Source organism: Phocoena phocoena, chromosome 8, assembly GCF_963924675.1.
Source record: "Phocoena phocoena chromosome 8, mPhoPho1.1, whole genome shotgun sequence".
In the NCBI taxonomy this organism is placed as follows: Eukaryota; Metazoa; Chordata; class Mammalia; order Artiodactyla; family Phocoenidae; genus Phocoena; species Phocoena phocoena.
In genome coordinates, this window is record NC_089226.1 from 68758508 (window position 1) to 68775686 (window position 17179).

The following is a 17179-nucleotide window of genomic DNA, read 5'->3' on the forward strand; positions in this document are numbered from 1 at the left end:
TTAAAAAAATCTATTTTGGATTATCTACTTTTCATTATGATTCAGGATAATTAATAGTGTGTTTATTTTAGTCAGAGTTCATAGTACTCTTTTAAAATGAAGATGGACCTGTTTTCTCAAGGTATTTGATACCATCTTCCTGGATCTAAATTTCAGAGAAAAGCCCTTTAGAACATGATAAGGCATTCTTACAGATGCTGATGTTAGAATATTAAATTAGTAAGAATCGGTCAAGTAAATCAAGGCCTATCTCATTTCATATCACTGCATTTGTAAATTCTCTTAATAAAGTTCATATATTCACGACTCAAACAGCAATTTAAATTTATAATAGAAATCTATAACCCAACTAAAAGAAATCCATTTCTCATAACTAAAATTATGTAATAACACATTGTTTATAAAACAAAAGATTTAGGAATAGATCTGTTTATTGTACTGTGAAAATGGTCTTGATACATGTGAGAAACATTATATACTTTGAGGACAACATTCAGAACTGTTAAGACAAAAGACAAACTATAATTTTAAAATCAATCTTGATTTAAGGGAAAGGCGATAAATTATTGGCTGGAATGCATTCAGCATGAACTCAGATTCTATATAACATAAAGCACAAAAGAGTACAAAATATGTTGGAGTCCAGTAAGCCCATACCTAAATTTTAACTGTAAAGCTGCAAGGACTTTTTTGTTTATTCTTATATACTAGTTTTCTTCTGAGACAAGTTGATTTTATCTCCAAGACTTAAGGCCATTCCCTATAAGAAAGAATGAAGATGTTTATAATTATTGAAACTATGTACAATCAGTAGGTTATTCTATCTTAACCAAGCCTCCATGCAATGATACCACATCAACAATGAAACCAAGGATGTACAAAAGAGACTCACCAAAACTTTACTTGGTTAAGTACTTTTAGTGCTAGATTTACAAATAGTCACCAGATTTGTAGCTTGGATTTCAAAAAACCCTGAAGAACCCATTTCACAAACACCCCATGGGAATTAATCTGATTTTAAGCAAACAAACAGAATGAGTGGCCCAAAAGGTGGCCTATTTTAATGAAGTAAAGTCATATTTCTATTCAAGGATACTACTATTATGAATATACATGCATCTAATGCATGAAACACTGGTACGACAGAGGATGATACATATAGAAAATAAAGAGACATAAATTATTTCTCTTTTTATTTAGTTCAGAGACCATCTCAAAAAAAAACAACTGTTACCTGACTCTTTGCACGAATTCTTATGTGGCCAGTAACAGGGGCCTCTGGTCCCTGTTGAATCGGCTTCTCAATGCTGACATTTGCAAGTGCATCTTCTCCAAATATGGAACGAGCATAGAGGTTGGCTGCCATAAAGCCACAGTAACCAGAAAGTGCCTGGAAGAAATTTGTGATGAATTCAATACTCTACTAGAGAACTACACATAAGCAAGACCAAATAGCATAGGAAAATTACCACTTAAAACAGGACTTATCATGTGGTAGTAGTTACATGACTGTGTGAATTTGCTGACACTCATAGAACTAGAAATGTAAAGAGTGTGAGCTTTACTGCGTCTATATTATACCTCAAAAAAACTGATTTTAAAGAAATAGCACCTATCCTCATTTGTATTTATATGTTCTTTGTTTAGAGCTGTCTGCCTGCCTCCCATACCAGACCCTGAGCTCCATGAAGGAAGAGACTGTTTTTATTTTGTTCTTTATTGTACATCCAGCAGCTCACGGAGTACTGGGCATATAATGCTTGTTGGAGTATTTGTTCAATAGACTAATATATGAATTAAAACCTACTTGTATGGCAGCATTCTTTTATGATTAAATCAATATTACAAGGTTAGCAGAAATTGTATAAAGAAAAACAAATTCCTGGGAATTCCCTGGCAGTCTTCACTTTTTGGTCTTTCTTGCTAGTCTTTTTTCATACATACACAAACATAGCAGAAAATCAAAGTACATTAACAATTCCATACTTGAGCAGATATATTATGACCCACAATCAGAGCCAACAGAAGAGATCATGGACATTTTCTAATCCAGTATCGTGAACTATTGTGGAATAAGCCTTTAGCCAAAAGGGAGAAGACTGAAAAGAAAAACCAATGTGATTATTCAGTTGGGTCACTGCACTAGGAACAAGCAGATATTGTTCCTATTCCAGTAGAAAGCAGTAAGCAGATTCATACATTCTATGGGATAACTTCTTTTAGCTGGTCCAGAATGACACTGCTTTCCTCAGGCTAAATAATACCAAAACACACTAGAGGAAATACAAGAAAGCCAAGAATCTACCATCTTACTCTCTATCAGATTTAAGAAGTACAAGGGCAAATTTTACCTTCTCTGGAGTGAGGCATTTCATGTTGGTTGACTTTAATATGTGCTGTAAATAGTCATTTAAATCAACTATATTTGTGTTAACCGTCACCTGTACAGAGGGAGAGAAAAAAGTCGAGGTTATAGCTCTTACTTTAAGAAAGTTGTGAATTTCTTATATTGGGGTTGAAAAGACAATCATTCGTATGTCATATTAGAATCTCCTTCCAATATTTAGGTGGAAAGGGTGGGCAACAAAAAGTAAATGACATCTACAAAATCCAACAAACTGTAGGCTGGTATCAGAACTTTCAGATACAGATAACTTCACAGACAATCAACATGCTGTATATAAAATATTTCTAATAAAAATCAAGGCTTACAGGAACAAAGCTCCCTAGCAGGCACTGACTTTGCAAAGCTTCTACTGGACACTGGATTCAATGGCAAGTTACTATTCATACATACAAGGGATGGAACATTGTTTATAATGTCTTGAACAATCAGATCAATTATAGAACTGTTACTCTCACCAATTTAAAACCGTAACTTAACCAAACCACTTGCATGCTTTCCAGTTAAAGCTAATTTGTAAGCACAGATATTGAAAGACTTTGCTTTTCACATCTGACACTTATTAGAGGGATTAATTTTATCAGAGAATCCCTCAACACTAGCCAAAAAGAAACATAAGGAGTTCAAGGAAATCTCCCAAGGACTAACTTTGTTCTCCCATTCAAATTCGGCCCACATCTGACGGAATTCAGCATCAGTGCAAGTTGCAGGTTGGATATAGTCCATGATGTCAATGTGAATATCACTGAGGACCACACAATTTCTGTCACTTGCTGCTCCAGAGACATCATAAACTGCAATATACACATATAAAAAGATCCCCAATCACCAAAGGCAAATTTTAATTAAAAATTTTTAATATTTCCAAATAACAACTATGACATTAGCAAATAGTTTTGATTATATAGTAGGCTCTATGTTTTACAAATTGTTACCTATTTAATATGACCATCAATCCTATGTTATAGTATTATTATTTTCCATCTTATAGAGAAGTAAAAACAAAGATAACTTAATTAAGTGGCTCAAGGTCACAGAACTGGTTAAGTGGTGGAGGCCAGGATTCAAACTCCGTGAGTGCTTACATAGCAGTTGCAGTGTTAGACACTGTAGAAGGATACACAGGTGGTAGTGTTCTCATGCACATGCTTAACTAATATTTCTGGATGAATACTGCTGAGCCATAGTACGTAATGATACAAGACCTTTTCTTCTGTAACTGTTACTTCCACGGTAGAAAGTCATAATCTGACTGGAGCCTACCTTTTTTTTAGCCTGTTTTCTTGACATTCCCCCATCCTACTTTTGGAGAAAACTAAGGTTACCAAGAATAAGTTCCTTTAATTTTCAACCCCACCTCTAAAAATAAATGTATCTTTCCCTGAATCAACTTTCACCTACTTACCTTTCCTATCAGACAAGTACCGCCTCTGCTCTTCAAGGTTCATACTTGCTGCCATCTGTGATGCCTGCTTTGGTTCAGGACCTCATTCCATCAATCATTACCTCTTTCGTCTTTACCTTCATATTCTTTACTGACTTTCTTCCCTTACAGTTTATAAACATAGTCAAGGTCCTCTCATCGTCAAAAAAAAATCTTCCCTCATCCTTTATTTCTCTTCTGGCTACTGCCCTCTCTCATTCTTATCAAAACCAAGGTCGTACACTCAGAGTGGCCTACACTCACTATCTTTATTTCTCCACGTCCTATGCAGTCTTCAACCCACCACCACTGCCCAAGACAGGTCATAAGAAACGTTTTATTATCACTGATTGTCAAATCCAAAGGGCCCTTCTCTTAGGGATCTTCTGCAGCTGCTGATACTTCTTCAGAATTTTTCCTTGCTTCTCTAACCACACTTCCTTTGCAGGCTTCTCCTTCTCTGACCAGCTTTAATACTACCCTGAATAAAAACTCCAAACAGCTCTTAATAGTGCCGTTCTCTCGGATTCGGTTTTCAAATTTCCCTTCTTCTCACTCTTTATGCCTTCTTTGGGTGATTTCTTCCATTTCTATGGTTTTAAAACAAATATTCATCTCTACTTTACCTCTCGTTCAAGTTCCAGACTCATCTCAAACTGCCCTTCAATAACTTAAGACACTTCATTACTTAACCTCAAGTTTAACTTACCATCTCTCTCAAATCTGTCCTCTCCTATGTTCTGTTTTGGTGATTAACATAAACACCAACCCAACATACCCAAGCAGGAAATCTGAGCGTTGCTCTAGCCACTTTCTCTTCAATCAGTAACCATGTCCTGGACATTCTATCTCCTTAAGTATCTATTATATTCAGCCCTTCTCTCCATCCCAGCCACTACTGTGTGGGTTTAAACTCTCCATCATCTCTCACCTGTGCTACTGCAAGTCTACTAGTTAATCTTCTTGCCTCTTCCAATCAGTCTTCTTTAGTGCTGCCACAGAAATATTTAATCACGTAACTCACTCACTAATAATTCCTCAATGGCTCCCCTCTATATCCAGGATAAAGTCCGAAATTCTTAGCATGACAAGTATAATATAGCTGCCACTAACCTTCCCAACCTCCTTCTCTTCTACCACCACCCTCTAGCGCACTCTAGACTCCAGGTATATCAAACTACTTGCATTTGTTCTAACTGAATCTCTATCTGTAGACCATTTACTGATCTTTTAAAACCCCACTTGAGCTTCAGCTCCTCCACAAAGCCTTTCCTTTACCTTTCCTCCCAACCCCCCACCACTCTGAGAGAACCGATCCAATCTCTTAATAGGCTTCCACTTCACCCAGCACAGCCTTCTTTCATAGCACTTACCATTATGTACTGCACGTATCTACTTCACATATCTGTTTTCCCTTACTCAACTAGAAGCTATCTGAGGACAGAGATTTTTTTGTTCCTACCACAGAAATTGCTTTTCTTTTTTTTCTTTTGGTACGTGGGCCTCTCACTGCTGTGGCCTCTCCCATTGTGGAGCACAGGCTCCGGACGTGCAGGCTCAGTGGCCATGGCTCACGGACCCAGCCGCTCTGCGGCATGTGGGATCTTCCCAGACCGGGACACGAACCCATGTCCCCTGCATCGGCAGGCGGGCTCTCAACCACTGCGCCACAAAGGAAGCCCCAGAAATTGCTTTTTTAAAAAAGAAAGCTTATTGACTTAATACCTCTGTACAAGCTAATCCCTAGGTGGCCCGGCAACAAATGCCTATACACGGTTTGAGACCCAGTTCAAATGTTATCCTTTGATAACATACCTTCCTCCTTTATAAAGCCTTCTATACTGTTAGCATTTCCCCTCTATGATCCCAAAGCACATAGTATATAAACTAGCCATTATCACATTGTATTCTAATCTATTATTTATCTGTCTCCTCCTTTTGCTTGACAGTTTGAGGACAGTGACTCTATCTGGTTCATTTCTGTATATCCAGAACACGGTACAACACTGAATAGCATAGCAGATGCCCCATAAATGAATGAATGCATGAATGGATTCAAGTCCTGTCCTCAAGAAATGTCACACAGCTACTCATTACAGAAATTCTTTAATAAAGTATCCAAACATCACATGCTATAAAACAATTCCTTACCTATATTGCCAAAAATTATTCCATTTTCTGTTGATGCTACTTTCACATTAGCTTTAATATTTGCAAAGTCATGTGGAGCAAGAGTCAAAGGAGATGGCTTTTCCACAAGTTTCAGGTCCCCTGAAAAAAAATTTAGACATGGCTAAAAGGACATAAATTATTAACCTCTCCAATCGTAAAACCTTAAAATGTATATAGCTCAACAGTTTCTAGCAAAACAAGGAATAAGAGAAGGGTTATGATTCAAATATAAGGACAAAATAAAGAAATCATTTAACACTATTATTCACATCAAAATGCACATTTTCTTTTAAAAGGTAACAGGCTTCTCAGAATAATTCTATATTTAATTCATGTGTGTGGTGGGGGCGGAGCGGGGGTACTCTGGGCATACTGCTTTATTTCAGTGAATGGATACAGATGTCTCAAAAGCTTAAGTCTTAAACTATACACTCCATTACAAAGATAAAACAATCTGAAGAAAGGACTGCAAATTCTTAGAAACAGTTCTTTATATAGGCCTCAAGCTATGCTGAAGAAGACAGGGCAGAACTGTTCTCCCTTGATTTCTTAAAGTCCCTTAACTCTTGTTTAAGCCATATGGAATTTCATAGGGGCAGTGCACTGTTCCTGTATACAATTTATACTTTCCAACTTCAAAGCCATATGTATAAATGACCAGAGAAAGTCTGATTCATGTGTCTATATAAAGAAGAAGAAAAAAAAAATCTCACATTGCTAAATGTGATAATGATGTATTACTTTGGCCACACATGGTATGTATTAGTAATGGGCTCAGAAAATACCTAGTTCTGTACTAAGGCAATTAAAACTTAAAACTACTTGGTAAATCTGTAACTTAAACAGCTCTTATTTAATCTAGAAAAACTGACATATGCTAGATTAAGCTCACTGAATACCAAGAACATAAGCATAAGAAAGTCAGTATCACAAAGGCTCAGAAAATTGGAATAGAAGGAGACTAAATATAAAATGTAAAACTAAGACTTGATTCAAAATGTCACAAAGGGCTCAAGAGAATTCTTATACTAAGACTCGTGTACTTCTCTTAACAATCTGTCATAAAGATTTACTATGTAACGATATCTTTCTGTTATGGTAAATTTCCTCACCCAGAGTAGCTAACTCTAACGTGCAGTTCTGCAAGGTATCACTGGTTTGGTTCACAACAAGTACGTCCAGGACGATATCATACTGGTTGACATGAACATAAGCTTCTGCATATACAGGGTCTGAGAAACCTGTTAATTGGGTGACCTGTCAAACAAAAATAAAGATAGTCAAATGACTGAGACAATTGAACCAAACATATCCTAGCCAAAGGACTAAGTCTGTTAGGTAATTAACAGATGTGCTTAGATTAGACCAGTCATTTGAAATGTATAATAAAATTGTTTTGTAATGTAGACGTGTAACTGAAACTCAGACATTAAAAATAACAGGTCCTACACTTTACAGCTCAGTAGTAGAAAGACGTTAAATATGTTCAGCAAATGCATTAAACATTATCCTAACTTAGGAACTGAATATATTTGCATACATTTTCAGTTAAATCCCTAAGCACCTAAACTCACTAGCTGTTACCCAAACTCAGGAAAAATAATTACAAGCAAGAAACACTTGTAATTCCACAAAGATAAATTTTTAGATGTTCCCCGACCAAAAAAAATTTTTTTTAAAACATCCAGAGTATATAATATTGTCACCAAAGACATAAGCAACAAAAGAAAAAAATGGGTAAATTGGACTACATCAAATTTACAAACTTTTGTACATCAAGGATCCTTTTAAAGTGTTATATATACTCTGGATGTGAAGTGATATTAGCAGAGTGAAAAGACAACCCACAGAATGGGAGAAAATATCTGCAAATCATACATCTGATAAGGGACTTGTATCCAGAATATATAAAGAAATCTTACAACTCAACACAAAGAAAACAACCAGCCAGATTAAAAAATATGCAAAGGACTTGAATAGACGTTTCTCCAAAGAAGATATATAAATGACCAATAAGCACACAGAAAGATGTCCAACATCACTAATCATTAGGGAAATGCAAATCAAAACCACAACAAGATATCACTTCACATCCACTAGGATGGTTACTACAAAAGAAATAAAAAGGAAGTGTTGGCAAGGATATGGAGAAATCAGAATCCTTCTGCATTGAAGGTTGGAATGTAAAACAGTGCAGCTGCTATGTAAAACAGTATAGTGGTCCTCAAAAAATTAAAGCAGAATCACTATGATCCACCAATTCCACTTCTGGGTTTAACCCAAAAGAAATGAAAGCAGAACCTCGAAGAGATATCTGAACGTCCACATTCATGGCAGAATTATTCACAACAGCCAAAGGTGGAAGCAACCGAAATGTCCATCAACAGATGAATGGATAAACAAAACGTGGTATATATTCACAGTGAAGTATACCCAGCCTTAAAGGGGAAAGAAATTCTGACACATGCTACAAAATGGATGAACCTTGAAGACATTAGGCTAAGTGAACTAAACAAATCACAAAAGGATAAAACTGTATGGTTCCACATAAGGTACCTAGAATAGCCAAATTCATTGGGATAAAAAGTAGAATGTGGTTGCCAAGGGCTGAGGGAAGAAGGGAATGGGGAATTATTGTTTAATGGGTATAGAGTTTCAGCTTTGCAAGATGAAAAAAGTTCAGGGGATATGGACGGTGGTGATGGTTGCACAATAACGTGACTATACTTAATGCCACTGAACTGTACACTTAAATATAGTTAAGAGGGTAAATTTGATGTTATGTAAACTTTACCACAATTTTAAAAAATAAATTGAAAAATTTTATAACTGTAATATTGTCAATATCAATTCCCAATTCTAAGGGAGAAAAAGTGTTTCAGTAGTTCCTATTCTGCCACTGATCTTATCTTGGTCAACAAAACCAATTTGAGAATGTTACTCATCTAATGGAGGAAGGATTAAACCAGATTTGTAAATTTAACATCTGAGTAGAGAGAGATTAGAACAATTTTCCTAATGAAATCCTATTCGGAACTCAATATATTAAGACTATAAAAGTGTAATTGTCCTGTTTAAAGTAGCAGGGGACAGGAGAAACTTGAGGGCAGGGTGTTGGGGAAGAGGCTAGTGCCCTTTTAAAAGTTTTAGTCAACCACTAAGGATCCCTCAGCGCTATGTTTCACTTTGTGGTAATTTGACACACAACTGGAACAAGTTAAAACTCATCTCTGGGACTTAACAGTGCCATCATATAGTAAAGTATCAGGCTGCACCGAGTTTCAATTCATGTTTAATGAACCTATCAATCAGAGTAACTTGACAAAAACTGATGCTGTACGAGTTATTTTTCCTTTTAAAAACAGCAAGACCAACAACTTCCTGATTACTACTTTCTTAAGTAGCCAATTTAAATAACTCGCCAGTGTATTTGACATTTTGTTACCTTGTTAAGTTTAGATGCTAGGGGATCTGCTGCCTCTTTCCTCTGTGTGTTACCCATTGCTGCCAGCAAACTCAGCTGAAACTGATCTTCCTTGCAGTTCATTTCATTCTTAGCAGTTAGTTGCATGAAGGAAATGGGGTCATCAGGCTGTACTGTCACATTCCTCTTTTCAGATTCTTTCTGTGTTGAAAATACAATATACCATCTCTCTTTAATATGGAAAAAAAGATAGCTTTTTGTAGGCCTTCAACAGGGACAAGCCCTCACACATGAGGACTGAAAAACCAACAGCAACAACAATAAAACCAAAAAGCACTATTATGGCTTTATCATATATACCTTACCTTTTGGGATAATTTCTCTTCTTCAAGTTTAGCAGATAACATGTGAGAAAGGGACTGTCTGCATTCCTTATTGAAAATGTCATTCATTAAAGGTGAGCATTCAGATAAGACCTTGAGGCACAGGGAAATTCGATCTACATCATCATCTGTAATTGGCTTCTTAGGAAGAGAGGATTTTCCCAAATGCAGGATAGTGGCCATGAGCAACATGGCCTCAGCAACAAAAGACTAGATAAGGAAAGAAATGGCTTATTTATTGTCAGGCTTCTCCAAATGCAATAATGTCACTTTATTATAACTCACAATCCAAGAAATAAACCTAATTTTCACTTCACCTGAATAAGATTTCAAATATTTTAGATTTTATCTCCCTGTTTTTTTGCACCCTTTTCCCTCCTTTCTATTCTAACTGCCACCCTCTAAAATCTTCATTAACCCTTAACTGATAGACAGAAGTGGTTTTTAAACTATTTTCTCTTACTCTAACCCCTCACAGGCCAATGCTATCTTTTATCTTTCCAACTACGGAAAGTTAAAAGAATGATACACTTCACGGATTGTTAATATTCTGCTATAATTGCTTTCTTACTCTACCTATATAGGTACACTTATTTTTTTGGCTTAACATATGAAAGTAAGAATCTTTAATTCATAAATGTTTAGCATACATCTCTTAAGGACCAGGACAGTTTCCTTTATAATCATAATATCATCATCTCACTTAAGAAATGTAACAGTTCCAAAATATATCTACTACACCCCAAACTGAACTAAATCTTCCTAATTGTCACAAAATGTTTTTTTTTTTTTAACCCAGGACCAGTTTCATGCACTTTATTTGACTATTATTCTTCTTAGCTCCTTTTAACCTAGACCAGTCCCCTGGTTTTCTGTGTTGTTTTCCATCACAATGATTTCTTTTAAAGAGCCCAGGCTAGCTGTTCTACAGAATGTTCTCCACTTTTAGTTAGAGTACAAGATAGGTAATGTTTTGCATTATCTTATTGTATTGCATTAGGAGGCACATAATGTCAGGTTGTCCTGTTACTGGTGATGCTAAGTGTGGTTACCTACTATCTTAATCTTTATTGGGCACCAATCATTTCACTCCACATGCAAATACCTTCAATGATTTCCTACAGCCTTCATGTTGAAGTCCCTATCACTCAGCCTGCTATTCAAGGTCTTCCACCAGTGAATTCGACTTACTTTTTTAGTCTCATGTAGCATTATCCTGACACATGCTTTATATCTTTGTCAAAATGTCTTTGGCTGAGTATTGATCAGCATACATACGTGAAAAAACTACCAGAAGCCTGGGAAAAAACCTCAGAAGAGTAAGTGTGATAATCCTTTGAGCCTAGATATTGTCTCCAGAAGGAGGGGAAAGAGGAGGGGGACAGAAAAAAGTAGCTAAAGAAATAACGGCCAAAAAATTCCTGAATTTGATGAAAACTACAAAACCACATATCCAAGAAGCTCAATGAACCAAAAGCAAACAAGAAAACCACACCAAAGCATATCCTAATCAAATTACTGAAACTTGAAATTATAGTGATAAGGAGAAAATCCAAAACAAGCCAGAAGAAAACGGGACACATTCCACACAGAGACACAGGAGCTACATCTTGATAGTACAGAAAGCCAGAAGACAATGAAGCAACATCTCTACAGTACTAAAAGAAAAAAACTGTCAACCCAGAATGCTACATCTGCAAAGATATCTTTCAAAAATGAAGGAGAAGGACTTTTTCAGACAAACAAAAACCAAAAGAATTAACTGCCAACAGACCTGCACTACAAGAAAAGTTAAAGCAAAATCTTTAGGCAGAAGGTATATGATACCAGAGAGAAAGTCAGATCTACATGAAAAAATGAAGAGTGTCGGAAAAGGCATAAATGAAGGAGAGCCGGTATGGTGATAAACAACCAAACTTCCTTCTGCCTCGTATCAAAGGTCACAAACTTGCTGAACCAGGTATGTTACCAGAAATCCAGTTCTCTTAAGCAGGTATCAGCAAATGGTCTCCCAACTTGCAGAACTGAGACATAAAATGCTGGAGATTTTTAAAAAGCATAATTTAAAGAACAGACAAGACCTGAATAAATAAATAATGGCCCACAGAGAGTTACAAAGTAAATTACTGCCCATAAATAAAATTAGTCAATAAAAAAGAGATAATACATCTTGTAATTTTACCCGACCCTCTAAACCTCATTTATAAGGAAATCTATAAGATGGAAATTAAAAAAAAAATCCTTTGAAAGTCCCTAATCTAAAAAGAAAATGTCTAATTATATGGAGGTTTGAGTAAATGAAAGAATCTAACGGACTATTATGCAGCTATTAAATATTATTATGATTAGGAAGGGTTTAGAATAACATGGGAAAATGTTATAAAGTTAAGTGAAACTGCAGTATTGTAAAACACAAAATGATCACTACTAGGGGAAAAAGTGATCATTATTAAAAGCCATAATGAACTCTTTCTGAGGAAGGAAAGATTTTTGTTACTATATCTGGTAATGTAATTCCATCTTTTGATGTTTCTATCTATCGCCAGCACAAAATTAACAAGATTTGTACTTCAGTGCTCTAACCATGAGTGATTTTTTTCTCATTAGTTTTTAATACATCACTCATTATTTTAGCAATGTGAAAAAAGATATGAACAAAAATAAAATAAAAACGTTCACAATTCTACCACAGAGATTTTTTTTTTTAATGAAAGCAAAGTAAAGATTTTTTTCAGGCAAATGTAAGCTGAGAGAATTCATCAGCAGCAGACCTACATTATAAAAATAATCAAGTTCTTTAGGCAGAAAGAAAATATCAGATAGAAATCTGCATTTATACAAAGGAATGAAAAGCACCATAAGTGGTAAATATGTGGGCAAATATAACTTTTTTCTCATTAAAAAAAATACTTGGAAGAAAATTGACCATTTATAATGGTCAGAAAGAAAATATCAGATAGAAATCTGCATTTATACAAAGGAATGAAAAGCACCATAAGTGGTAAATATGTGGGCAAATATAACTTTTTTCTCATTAAAAAAAATACTTGGAAGAAAATTGACCATTTATAATGGATGAATGGATATACAGAAACAGCAAAATATTATATAGCCTTAAAAAGGAAAGAAATTCTGACAATGCTTCCATACAAATGAACCTTGAAGACATGCTAAATGAAATAAGCCTGTCACAGAAGGACAAATATTGTATGATTCCATTTATATTAGGTATGTAGAATAGGCAAATTTATAGAGGGAGAGGAGTAGAATGGTGGTTGCCAGGGGCTAGGGGAGGGAGTATGGGGAGTTACTGTTTGCTGGGTCGTTTCAGTTTGGGATGATGAAAAAGTTCTGGAGAGGGACAGTGATAATGGCTGCACAACAATTTGAATATACTTAATGACACTGAACTGTACATTTAAGAACAGTTAAACTGGCAAATTTTATGTTATGTACATTTTACCATGAAGAAAAATATGAAAAAACAAAAACAAAAACCCACCCAGGAAGGTACGTGAACTTTGTCCTGTTCTCAACTCTCAACTTCTTACAACTTGCTAAGTATGTCCCCCTTCCCTACCTGAGTCTGGACACTAGATAAATAAGAAATGGGAAAGAAATGGTGAATATATACTAAAAAGACAACTGACTATTTAAAGCAAAAATAACAACAGTACATCACAGGGTGGATAACATGACATGTAGAAATAAAATATAGGACAATGACACAAAGGATGGTAGTAGGGGTTGGGTGGAATGAAAGTACATTATTGTAAATTAACATACAGTCAGAATGGTCAGACGCTACAATGAAGGTATGTACTGTAGAAACAGGAATACATTTAAGAGGCACTTCTAGGATAAAACAGACAGTAACTGACAGGATGAAGATGCTGGAGGGAGAGACATTTCCTTCACTGGGCCCTGACTAATCCCAGCAAGCAGAAATAACCTCATAAACCCTTGTATCACTTCCACTGGACTAATCACGCGCTATTGTTATTACATTACTTTGTCAATTTTACAGTCATTAGGTTGTATACATGTTATGCTATATCACTTTGTCCATTTCCCCAACTAGAGCATAAGCTCTCAAGATTCATTTGTTGGGTAAATGTAGGATAAATGAACTTACATTTTGCTTTTTCTTCTCCTGAACCAAAGCTACATAGCGCAAGGCAACCTTGGTCAGAGTTGTGGCAAGCGAGGCAGCCACAAAGAAATCTCCATCCAGAAGGAATCCTCGCAGGGGAGGTCTGCAAAGCAATCAGGGAAAGTGAAAGCCACCAACTTCTCAGCCATCAAGGACTCAAGGAAGCCTACTGAATACTCTCAGTGCCACCCTTCAGTGATAGGGATCTCAATTATGGTTCCCTCTTTAGCTCTCAGAATGAAAAAGGAAAAAGAAAAAATCACATGGCTTTAACACTTATCTTCAAATGATAAAAGAGCTAAATGAATAGGGAAAGAGAAAATGGTTAAAGGTGCATATACTGAAACCAATAAGCTACATTAAAACCCCAGCTTATCTACTTATTTATTATGTCCCTCTGGGTAAGTTGCAAACCTCTCTAAGCCTCAAATTCCTCTATAAAATATGGCTAATCAACAGGATACTGTCAAAGACTATATGACACAAACTCTTTATTTAACCCAATGCCTAGTACATAGTAGCCATTAAAATTTTAGGCAAATTTTCATCAACTTCACTATAAAATTGAGAACAAAATAAGGAGGAAAACATCAAAATTTTATTCCATCAATTAGAAGTGGAAAATCTTCAAAATATGTTTTCCAAATGTAAAAAGGCAACAAAACTCAAATATCATCAGTTACCTCCACTTAGCATTTTCTACATGAGTAAAATAATTTTAGTTTAAACAGAACACAGTTATTTCAATGAGAACAGTTATAAGGAGCAGAGGATTAAAACTATTAACACAATTTCTGGGGGAAAGAACGTAAAACATCATTCTCCTTTCAAGTATCTTATATGGCAAAAATTTCCATTTGGGTCAAAAGAGGAAACTATCAATTATAAGAAAAAGAAATAATTTGACTGTTTTAGACACGGGAGTAATCATAGAGGTGTAGCTGGCAGGGCACAGGTGCCACAAATTACCTTTCTTCCTCTTTCTTGGTGGGTCTGGAACTGCTAAGGGCACTCTGTGTTGCATAGGTGCCCATTTCAGTTACCAACTTCTGAACTGGCCCCACAGTTATTTCTTCTTCAGGTTTTAATTCACCAGCTTCTTTTTTAATTTCTGACTCTACAATTGGGATCTAAAAATCAATTGGAAACATCAATTTAATAATAATATCAGTAGCAAGCAAAACATATTTAAATATTCAATCATTTCTACAGTTCTTTACAGAACTATTCCCACAATGGGATTTTTGGAACTTGGGACTCTGCTTTCAGTTTTCATTCCTTCCCAGGGTGATGTAGTGAGAACAGGGGCTTTGGAGTTGGATGCCACTTTTAGTTGTATGGTTCTGGGAAAATTAATTAAACCACTTTGAGCCTCAGTTTCCTAATCTGTTAAATGGAAATCTTAATTCCTTCCACACAAGTTACTTAATAGGAAAATGCTTAGGACACTGACTATAAGACAAAGGAGATACTCACTAAGCCTTATTCTTCTTCTCCATCCCTTCCCTTGAAATACTAACCAAAACCAGCACCCATCCTTCCATAAAATGAAATAAATCTAACTTATTTGTACATAATAACTTCATCAACTTCCTCTTTAAACCAAATGGATACTTTGTATTTATTTCTCAACACCAGTCTATCATCTAACTTAAGAGCTCTAAGAGTCTTCAATCATTATCTATCGACTCCTTTATTATATAGATGAAAAACCTGATGTCCAGTCAGGTTTAGGGACTTATATCCAAAGACCCAGAGCTAATTACTGGCAGAAGAAAGACTGGAATCCAGGCTCCTAACAAGCACTGTTCTTTCTATTCTACCATATGGTTGTTTGGATGAGGAAATACTGCCAGTTTTAGTACATAAATACATATTCTAAAGTCAGCCCCGTTCTTATAATATATGCATTCTTTTTTCATTACACAGAGGATTAAGCAGAGTTTTACAAGTCTTTTTCTTTTTTTAAAACACAGAACCTTTTGTTCAAATAAAATCTTATCCAGAAGGGTAAATAATACAGATGAAAGAACAGGTGTTATGGCTCAATGTAGGGGAGGGCAACTCTCCTAATTTCCCATTGCCCAAAGCCTTAATTATCTGTGTAATTAAAATTTTTTCAGTGTTCTTTAGCCCAAGCACTACTAAATAAAAACACAAAAGCAAATCACCACATAAAAGTCAGTTTACTAAAGTAAAAAATCACCATATGAAGTAGAATTTACTAAAAGTAAAACATACCTCCCCAAGGGACCTGCGGACCTCAGTCATCACACTCTGAATGTCTTCCTTGGTACTACAGTATTCTCCCAGGATCCATAATGCTCCTCGGTAAATCCTATAGCAAGAATACAAGTTCTGAAACACTGATTCTGCCAACAAATCTTGAAGCAGTGATCTTTCTTTGTGAATTTAAGCTTAAGCAAGAAAACAATATTCTGCAGTTGTGAGGGACTATGGATGAAATATTAAGGAAGAATATAACAAAGACACTACGTTTCTTTGATTCTCTCTTGAAATCACAAGGATTAAAAGGAAAGTAAGCGTCTTATCCATCATTTTTAGGAACATTCTACAACTGGTAAACCTAGTAGTAAAAATAAAATACCAAAATGTTTCCCAGAAACGTGTTATCTTCCATTTAGGACCAAATTTAAGGTAAATTTGATTTTATAACTTATCACTACAAAAAATGTATTATTTTAATATAAAAAGTAATTCACTGAAGAGGCAGGAGGCTGAAAAGAACAATGAAAAAGGAAGGAATGCAGAGGATCATAACAAGAAGACCAAAAACATAAAGAAAGCAACAATTTTCTAATTAAAAAATGTTAAACTGAATAAAGTCTTCAGTCATCTTTTCCCTAAGATTTTCATTAAATTTATTCAAAAAAATTCTAGAAACTGAAGCTCTAAGAGATTATGGCTGCCAAAAGCTAAACTTTGATATGTTGTTTTTTTTTTTCCCAGAAAGGAAGCAAATCTTTCTCACTTCCATAAATATCAATACATCTTCATATCATAAAACCAATTTTGTAGTCCCTTCTTTTCTATACAGGCAGATATAATGCAAGTCTACTACAGTCTATGAGATGATTTACATGAAGCAAAATTTGGATGCAACGTCCTTTCTCATTAGCAAAGGCTACCTGAAAGGAAACAATTCAGACTTAGGTTGTATTTTCAATCCTTCACTTCAGTAAATGCTAAAGGGGGGATA

The 17179-nt window shown here is 35.5% G+C and overlaps 1 protein-coding gene across 1 annotated transcript in view; it reads right to left on the reverse strand.

The window, feature by feature from the left end:
- Positions 1-700: 700 nt before the first annotated feature.
- The window catches only part of COPB1 (COPI coat complex subunit beta 1), a 31600-nt gene continuing 15121 nt past the window's right edge, over positions 701-17179 (reverse strand). The window contains exons 11-21 of the mRNA XM_065881757.1: positions 16201-16297; positions 14929-15089; positions 13942-14062; positions 9789-10016; positions 9445-9624; positions 7112-7256; positions 5979-6098; positions 3053-3198; positions 2352-2441; positions 1235-1390; positions 701-760 (exon numbers count right to left, since the gene is read on the reverse strand). Of these exons, the coding sequence (XP_065737829.1) occupies positions 701-760; positions 1235-1390; positions 2352-2441; positions 3053-3198; positions 5979-6098; positions 7112-7256; positions 9445-9624; positions 9789-10016; positions 13942-14062; positions 14929-15089; positions 16201-16297 (1504 nt within the window). The remainder of the gene's footprint in view (positions 761-1234; positions 1391-2351; positions 2442-3052; positions 3199-5978; positions 6099-7111; positions 7257-9444; positions 9625-9788; positions 10017-13941; positions 14063-14928; positions 15090-16200; positions 16298-17179) is intronic.